We start from the raw sequence: 9,751 nt of genomic DNA on the forward strand, positions 1-9,751 counted from the left end.
CTTGGGTCACTGACCTTCCTGACCTCTCCCAGCCTCCCCCGGCTGTTCCATGTGCGTCCAGCATGCACCTGAGTCTGCCTGTGTGCCTCCTGCGCACACACACAACTCCAACTCAACTCCCCGAGCACTGGGCTGGCTTCCTAATGAGGCTGCTCTCAGCCACCTGATCAGCCCAAGCTGGTCATTGGTAACACCTGGCCCCAGGACTGGAGATCTCATCCCACCCAGAGCTCTATGAAATCTCCAGATCCCAGTTACAATTCAGAAAACCTGTAAGAATCTGAGGCCTGGCTCACACCTGTACGTTTTGTAGCGCGTTCAACACTCTACGAACGCTCTACAAAACGCTCAAACATGAAAATCCCATTGTTTTCTATGGGAATGGTTCTGAACGCGCTACAAAACGGCCTACGCCTGAAAAGGTACATAAGCTTCTTTGCGGTGTTTTTGTTGCGCGTTTCCATTGCGATACAGCTAAGTAGCCCTCGGAAACGCGGGTTTTTTTTCCGCGAATCGCGGTAAAAACGCGCGTCACACGTGCATATTCGATACGCCTAGGTGTGAACAGAGCCTGAAAGGCCAGGTTCTTCCTTTTAAAATGGTTTACTCTTTGGACCCTCTCAGCTTCTCTGGCTGAGAGTCCTGGGTGCCATAGTTGCCAAACTTCACCGTGGCATTGGCTTGCACTGCCACATCTGTTACAACCACCGCTTTATGTATTTGCACATTCCTTCCTGAGACTTGTCTGTACGGGTACTATCACAACCTACTGACTTGGTGATATTCACATACTATCTCCATACAGAGGATGTGATTCCTTGTCATTCCTAGAGTAAAAAAAGACGTTCCTATCTTTGCCATTAACAGGATAACATAGCCACCTTACCCTTTGAGAAGGTGGTGTGGAAAGAGAGAGTGTAGAAGATTACTGGGAAGTTTTAGCACAAGACTGTACCAATATACAGAAAACAGCGGGGGTGAGACAGAAGATGCCAAGTATGCACAGATTAAGCTGTAACAATGCTAATCTTGCACTTGTAGTTAGAAATACAGCATAACACAGTGAAATACAATTATATAGATATGCAGTGTGACTGAAACAGCGGAAATAAGGAAAATAACACTGGATGTGGCAGCACATTCATCTATTTGTGTTTGGTATGTTCTACTGCTCCCCCTCTGTTTTGCTTTTAGTTAATACAGCCCCTATTTGCCACCATACGTCTCACCTTGCTAGTTCAGGGTTGTTGCTCTTCATGAAGAATAGAGAGTTATATATTTTCAAGTTCAACACACAGGAAATACCCAAAGATCTTCTACAATACCAAGCTGCAATAAACGACATTAGATTGCACTTCTGAGACTTGGTGAGATTACACTGCGTGTGGATCTTATTGAATTAACAATTTATCATACTGTTCATGCAGACTGGTTCTCAGGAGGTATGTATTTTACAAAAAGCGACATTTGAGACAGACAATCTACACACAGATACTTATAGGTATTTGCTGGCTTTTTATTCTTTGAAAACCTTTTTTCCTTTCCTCTCAATTCTTCTCACGGTGGCCATTTTCATTAAAGGCAGATTAATCCATCTCCTTTTACTTCCTGGAACTCTGGGTCTGCCTCCTGGAACATGTGACAGCGTACAAAAAGATGAGATTTCCTGGGAAGACACTGTTGATGTACCATTCCCAGGTTGCATCTGTGAGGCCAGAACTACATCACCAGTGCCTCACTCAAAAAACAGTAATTGTAAGAAAAAGCAAAAAACATTTTTATGTAACTAATGAGTGTAAGATAATTTCATATCAGCGTGAAGAGCTGCATGTTGATGTTTTTTTTTGTGAAAGCGGGTAATGGTGCGCTTTAAGAGTTGAAGAGCTACTTTTTATTGTACTTGTTGTATAAGTAATATGTGTTTTTTTTGCAACCCTGTAGTACAAAGGTAGTACAGTGCTTAGATAACAAAAAGTCCACAACTTGTATGTATTGGTAGACATAGAACATTTTACAGTAGCAACATTTTTTAGCTATTGGTTTAATGGACCATTGGAGGAGCACAGACCATCATCTGCCATTTGCCGGTGATCACATAGTTTGGTTAAAAGGCGCAAATTACATATAAAGGATGAACTTTGTGCAAAGAATAAAGTGAAACACATGTACCACAGGTTTTAGCTATTTAAGGAACAAACCAATTTATTTTAATAACAAAGTATTTACAATTTAAAGATGAACTTATTAAAAAAGTGGAGTTCATGAAAGTTGGTAATAGTTGAGATAAGATGCTATACAAGAATTAATTAATATAATATTACAAGAATCTAATCATCTTAAATGCTGAAAAGTTTGCCTGTGGATATTGATGGAAGTAGACTATTGAATTCCATTCCTTCCAGTTGTTTATAAGCTTTCTATGTTATAAGCAATTAGGCCATCCATAGAGAATCCAAGGTAAAAGGACACCCGCTCAATGCTTTTGCCGCTTCTCAGCTGTCCAAGATAAACTGGTCTCACTGGAATCTTTATCCCACCGGTACACTCCACGTAGATCATCTTTTCTTCAGCTCTTCCATTTACAAGGAGTAACAAATCTTTGGTTGCTTTTTCCTTCCAGATGTCTCCACTCTGCCACAGAGAGTTTAGATCCGATATTGGCAAGGAAAAAAGATGATCAATTTTGTCTTTGTGAACTAGTCTTTCTAGGCCGGCATGTTTGCCTAGATAGAAATGAGCTATGGGTTGTTTGGCATGGCACATGTGCCGATACTGACCTCTGAAAGTTTTTCTCATAGAGATGATATATTCAGCTATATGTTTAGAGTCAGAATCCAACTGGTGAATGCTCTGAGGCCAGAACAGCAGTGATGCTAAGAAGTAAGGTTCTGGAGATTTGTAATCCAGGCCAGAAAGCTGCAAAACCTCTCTGAGATACTTTTTCAGGGTTTCAAAGGGTGCAATCAGTGTAGATTTTGGAGAAATACAATGAAGCACAATATTTGCCAAGATAAAATTTTGCTTATCTCTCATAATGAATCTGTCTGTGCGGTTCTGGAGCAAATACTTGTAGGCTTTGACGATAGTTTCCATGTTTTTATTCTGCTTTACAGAATCCGTAAGATGTTCCAGAATTCCTGAGAATCTGTCTGCCTTGTACGACTGAAGGCCTAACCTGTAATCCTCAATACGTCTTGAAGCACCTCCCTGTTGTGTGTCCTTTTCATCTGTAATCTGCTTTAGATCGGGGTTACAGAAATTCCGTCTGTATTTTAAATAATACTCTGAAACTTTATCTCTTATTTTAAACTCTGTGCTTTCCTTCAGGATGTTCCGTTGTTTTAGATACACAAAATAGTCTTGAAAGAAATCAAATGCATCCTTTAGATAGGAGTTCAACTTAATCAAAAAAGATCTGAAATCGGTAAGAACATGATAAAATTCTTCGTAATCTTCACTCACGGTATCGACTGAAATGTCCCATTTACCAGATAAGTATTGCATGAGATGCTTTCTAGACAAAATGTCTTTTGAATTGAACCATGGTATCTGTAGAAGTATATCTGTTGTATAGAGGCAGACTTCAGTTTGGCCAAGGTACCCCGCTGTATTGTACACCCGGAAGCGTCTGGCCTTTGTCAGTTCATGCTCTGACCTTTCTCTCTCTGTTTTTTCTGTTTGTTCCTGGCACTCTCTGAAGGCAATTGATGCATTTTCAGCTGTTTCCAGAAAGTTTTTTAGTGCTTCAGCAGATACAGGATTATCTTTGCCAAAGGTGTCCATCATGGATTTCAGTTGGGTCTTATATATCTGACCAAGAGTATCTAGAATAAATGAATTTGTTGGTGCGATTCGTTTTGCCTCCTTTGCCCAATGAAATGCATCTGGGAAATTTCTCTCTCGAATGTAGAAGTGTCTTGCTAATGCTTGACATATATAAGGATTTTGGTTGAACCTCAAGGTCCCTTCTTTCAAAACAGTTTCAACAAACAAATTACCTTCATGTTCTTGTATGTCTTCAATTAATGGAGAGAACAAAGTGTCTGTTTCATCGCCGTGCTCCTTTCGATGCCGTGTTACCAGCATGCTCTGCATGTGTTGACACAGAATCTCTCTGCCAATTCCATTGCTATGGAAAACATTGGTGTCCAGCAAGCTACGCATGATACTACTTTGTTGAATGAAGTATGTGTTCATTAATTCCTCTATGCATTGTTTTGCAATCAGTGGATGGCTTATCCGTAGACCTTGGTATCGTCCATATTCTTCCACCTCCATGCGGAGCATTATGGTAAAATAAGCTCCCATGGTGTCTTCTATGCTCTCATAACCCCAATATGTTTTCTTTGCTGTTATCCCAAGGAACTCCTCGCACATTGATGCAGAAATTGTAGAATCCTTCACATATTTGCTTAAAAGGGCCAGGATGGAAACAAGCTGGGCCTGCTTGCTTGTATTGTTTAATCCTTTAAGTATATTTCGTACCACATTTTCAATATACTTCTTGTTAAAATTGCTTTTCATGATCATAAATGAATAGAAATCATGTGGCTTCTCAAACTTGGCCTCAATCTCTGTTAACTTCCTTTCAAAGGCTCTTTGCTCTTGCTCAGAAAGCTTATACGTTAAAGGAACACTGTCTGCCGAATTAGATTTTGAGCTTTGCTCTGGGTTCTGAGATCTCATGCAATTCAAAATGATCACAACAGGCTTTTCAAATTTCATGTACCGCTCTGAAATTACAGACCGTATACAGTTCTGTAAAATAAAAACATTTTCTTCTTCTTCATAATCATCCACAAGAAGCAAGACAGGGTAATATTCTGTGCGACTGGGTGAACCACATACAGCTAAATTAATAACTTCCCCGGCAATGTCGGTAAAGCTATCTGTTTTTCGATTTAATGTTGCACATCGAAATGTGTCCCGTAGTTCCCAGAGGACATGCATTGCGGTAGTGGTACCTCCACAACCAGGGTGGTGAAACAGAGTAATAATTTTTACACTTATTTGTTTGTCACATTTGGACCATGATTCAATCTGTTCCTTCAGCTTCTTATGGATATCCCTTTCAATAAATGGTCCTGTGTATTTTTTCAGTGAAAAGTAGAAGTTCCACCATGTGGCTTTACCTCCTTTGTAAAAATGTTCTTCCTGAGTCTTTATGAAATCTGACAATTTGGGCTTATTACTCTCCATCTCCGTGTCATGACACTCATTGGCACAAAGAATGTTTAAAGAAGTCATCAGATCTTCATCTTTCCCGTGCAGAATGGTTGAAGATCCACCATGTGATGGCAAAAATCTGCTTGAAGATCGGGTATCAGACTTGAGTTTTAAAACTGTCCCATTTACCTTTTCAAAGTCCAAGCTATAGATGCATCTTTCTTCCATTTCTTCCTCATTTACTAGTCTAGTTTGTAAACCTCTCCAGCTTTGAAAGGTTTCTTCACTTTCACAAATGCACAGGATGTCTGTCATACCACTAAACTCCTGGTAAAAGGCACTGAAGACTTCATTCATGGGGTCAGCTGGGTCTTCAACCGCTGAAAGCAAAAGAAGCACAACAAGGAATTTTCCTCTTTCCAATACATCTTTCCTGGATAGAAAGGATATCAATCGTCTCACATCTGCTGCTTTCTCTTTTTGCCATTGCTTGTAATTTAGGGGTTTGTAGTCTTGACTCTCAAGATCCAATCTCCCATTGCAGAAGATCCAAGCGGTCCTCTGATACAGTTTAAGTTCGTCCAGCTTTTCATTTGTGACGTTGTCCATATTTTGGTATTGGCTTGGAACATGCAAACTGGGTTTCCTTTTCTCTTGGAAAGCTTTACATAAACCGCTGGTAATCGACTCTGGATCGAAATCTAAAACTGCAAACCAAGGCACTTCATGCATGAAGTCTAAGTTCTTTGTATGGGTTTCTTGGCATTTGTTTACAGCCAGAATATACCATTTATAGTACGAGTTGTCCAGAGTGTCTCTGTTTCCTGTTAATAACCTCACCAGCTTAGAACCATGCTCTTGGCTTCTCTTTAGCTTTCTTTTCTGGTTGTCTTCAGCTGTTTTTCGGGCATCATCCCTGTCTTTAATTTCAGTGTGAAATGACTTCCATTCAGCCGTATTGTGTTGTACATTTGCCAGGATATTTTTGGAACTTGCTCCATCTCTTACAAAACAACATTTATCTTTACTCTTTTTCCAAGAATTGTCCTTGAAAACTTGTTCATACGTATAGAATATTTGTGAGTGGCAAAAAGCATGTGCAGGAACGACATCTACTTCTATAACAAACAAATCAGACTTTGTATTGTCCTGACACAGTACGCAGACAAAACGGGGCGGACGAATGCATTGTTTTGCCAAGTTCAGTTGCTTTTCCTCAAAGCATTTGCTGATCATTTGATCTATGTAATTGACATATGTATCCACGTTCTCAATGTGAACACCAATAATTTCTCCATGTGGCTTGTCCCGTACTCCAAAATGGATGGTGCCATTGGTGCGGGAGTTCATGCATGCAGCGGCAAACCTAAAGACTTCATTGCAGAACTTCATTTTTTTGTCCTCTTGAGTAGCGGTTTCTGTATTGGTGAACTCTTTGTACTCATGTACTGGGTCAATGTAATTGGATGTCCCAGATTCAGGTGGAAGATAATGGTGCTGTGTATAACATTTCCTTGCATCACTGCAATCAAAAGGGCATGGCGATGTTTTTGGAGTACTATAAGAACATTCAGCCGGTGTGGTATTTAGATTTCCTGATTCTTTGTATGTGTCCTCTGATTCTTCTGTGCTATTGTTTTTTTCCTGGGGTGTGGCAGATGTACTCTGTTTAGATTTTGATTTGTTTTGCTTAGTCTCTGTACCTTTTTTATTAACTCCTAGATTGCTCTGCTGGCCCTGGTCCTTGCAAGTTTCATTGAGTTTTTTCAAGTGATGAGCTATCCATACAGCCGGACCATGATTGATTCCCATCTCCACCAAGTCTTTTTTAGTTAATACTTTTAGGACCTCTCCTGTTACTTCTTGATTGTACAGAATATCTCCAACAGATAAGCTGAGTTTAAGTTGTTTGGTGACCCAAAGTTTTACATGATCCCTTGTCCATTCTTCAATGTTTGAAGGCATAGATTTTGGTGTCTCCATTTTGAGCTCCGTCATTTCCCTGCAAATTAAAATATTTGCTGTCAGAATATATTCCATTACAGAGGATACTCTCTTTAAAATGTTAGGCATACTATGTACTATTTAGTCCACATCTGCAATCCTAAATTCAATTCATACGATTGTACAATTGACCAAACATATCAAAGACATACAGTCTGCAGGGCTCAAAATTTCCACTCGCCCCTTTGCAATTTGCGAGTGAAAATTGCGTGGGGGCTAGTGGAAATGAAGCCATTGAGTCAGGCACTCAACTCCTGGAGGCACTCCTGAACCTCCTCGGGGCGGCTTCTCTCACACTAGTCTGTCTAGGGGATTTCATCTTTAGCTGCCCCACTAGCATTCAACCGCCCCCTTCTAGTGACCACAAAGCTGATGTCCACTCCAGTAATGCAATGCTGAATAACTTTTATTAACTCTTCATACGGGGGAGAGAGGGTATAGGGGTCCTAGACATCCAGGGTGTAACATACATAGACTGCAGACTCACCAGACCTTTTAAGCATCTCAGAGTAGATCTGTTTGTGGTACAGCGAATAATAATAATTGGAGTAACACAGGGATCCCAACCTGAAAGAAGCAATTTCAGGGAGATGTCCCTCTCATTTCTGGGAGGTGCCCTCTCCCCCCATACAAGCCATGGCCCTGAAGTCCTTTAAGTTCCAGGTAACGTCAAAAGCCATCCATTTTTCTGGTTCTCCTCCTCTGGCAGCAACACAGGCCTCCTCCATACTGGTTAGCTAAAAAGCCAGCACAGCAGTAGCGGCATGCTTTGAAGCTTGGTTTATCTGATTGAAAACTCAGGCTGAGCCATTCAGTAATGCTTGATTTGCTTTTGTTTTTTTGGTTTGTATCAGCTTGAGGCATTAAACTCTATAAGTAGGATTTTTACAACAAAAAAGCAAAATGATAGCCTGCACCAGGGGAACCTTGACCTGGTGAGGTGACAAACACAAACAAGCAACTAGACCTTTATGGTAGGTACAGATTTTTGGGGGCTAAAGAAAGTGTGAAAGTACCACAAAATGTGCTAATGTGCCGCATGGATTGGTGGACATTGTGACATTCTGGTTTATTACCATACACCTTATTATATCTTTCAGCATTAGCTTCCTTTGCAGCTCTGGGCATGCAGTCACATGATACTGTACCTCAAAATTGCAAAGAAGGTTGGTGCTCGAAGACTTCCTTTTGCAAGGTGATGTGATCACAGGTCTAAATGGTCCATCGCTGTTATAGTACCACTAGTAAATAGTAAGGATTAGGAGATGGGAAAGGGTGGAGCCAAACTCCTGACTCATTGATTGAAGAAGTAAGCCCTTATCAGTTTTCTCTAGGATTCTGGGCAACAAGGATGCTAACAATGACCACAAGTTAGACAAAATGAATAGGTTACCTGTTTTAAAGGTATCTAATGAAATCTTGGGATGCATACAAGGAGCCAAGTCTTCAGTTTTTCATCCAGACATTGCTGTACCACGCTGGTCCACCCATTTAGTTTGTAATCTGATGATCCTGGAGCACAACTGCTTGTAATGCTGGAATGCTCACTGCTGGCTCTTTGGTGTCTTTCACTTACAGAAGAGCTAAGGTAAAATAAAAGACGGAAAAGATCATGGTAAAAATAGTAGTATTTTTATAGTAGAAATTTCCCACACCCACCAATCAGAGATACACCTGCCTTGGAAGATTGAATATAATGGGTGATACAGAAAGGAGGGAGAGACATTAAACCGCACTTCAGTATGTATGTGACATCAAGTCCCCCCCTTCACATCACACACCCACGTTTACATCAAAAGGCTCAGTTAACATCAGAAGCCGCCCTACTATACATCAGAGTTCCCCTTCACATCGGAAGCCCCTCTTTCATATCAGAGCCCCCCAATGTCAAGGGGGAGGGGGGGGCTTTGATGTGAAGGGGGACTCTGATATGAAAGGTGGACTCTGATGTGAAGGAGGGACTCTGATGTGAAAGGGGGGCTCTAATGTGAAAGTGGGGCTCTGATATGAAGGGGGGGGGCTCTAATATAAAAGGTCAGGATGTCTCCCTGATGAAGGGACCCTGCACGCCTCCGAAACGTTGGCTTCTTGACACATGTGACCAGGGCCGGATTTCCCACAAGCCCAACCGAGACCCGGCCTTGGGGCAGCAGGGGAGTGAAATTCCTATCTCCCGACAGTAGTTGTTTTCTACGTTTAGCCCTACTCTAATGTGAAGGGGGAACTCTAATGTGAAGGGGGAACTCTGATATGAAGGGGAAACTCTGATGTGAAGAGGGAACTCTGATGTGAAGGGGGAACTCTGATGTGAAGGGGGAACTCTGGTGTGAAGGAGGAACTCTGATGTGAAGGGGGAACTCTGGTGTGAAGGGGAACTCTAATGTGAAGGGGGAACTCTAATGTGAAGGGGGAACTCTGATGTGAAGGGGGAACTCTGATGTGAAGGGGGAACTCTGGTGTGAAGGAGGAACTCTGATGTGAAGGGGGAACTCTGGTGTGCAGGGGGACTCTAATGTGAAGGGGGAACTCTAATGTGAAGGGGGAACTCTGATGTGAAGGGTGCACTCTGATGGGGAGGGGG

General features: G+C 41.5%; 1 protein-coding gene across 1 annotated transcript; it reads right to left on the minus strand.

The window, feature by feature from the left end:
• Positions 1-2,356: 2,356 nt before the first annotated feature.
• Positions 2,357-7,164, minus strand: LOC108787894 (sterile alpha motif domain-containing protein 9-like). Its single transcript, XM_018557580.1, has one exon. It carries the CDS (start codon positions 7,162-7,164, stop codon positions 2,407-2,409), a length of 4,758 nt encoding a protein of 1,585 aa, XP_018413082.1. The 3' UTR covers positions 2,357-2,406.
• Positions 7,165-9,751: the final 2,587 nt, after the last annotated feature.

Source organism: Nanorana parkeri, unplaced genomic scaffold (assembly GCF_000935625.1).
Source record: "Nanorana parkeri isolate BGI_ZX_2015 unplaced genomic scaffold, ASM93562v1 scaffold291, whole genome shotgun sequence".
Classification (NCBI taxonomy): domain Eukaryota; kingdom Metazoa; phylum Chordata; class Amphibia; order Anura; family Dicroglossidae; genus Nanorana; species Nanorana parkeri.

Coding starts and splice junctions, on each gene's coding strand:
- LOC108787894 (XM_018557580.1), bottom strand. CDS start 7,164: ATGACGGAGCTCAAAATGGAGACACCAAAATCTATGCCTTCAAACATT.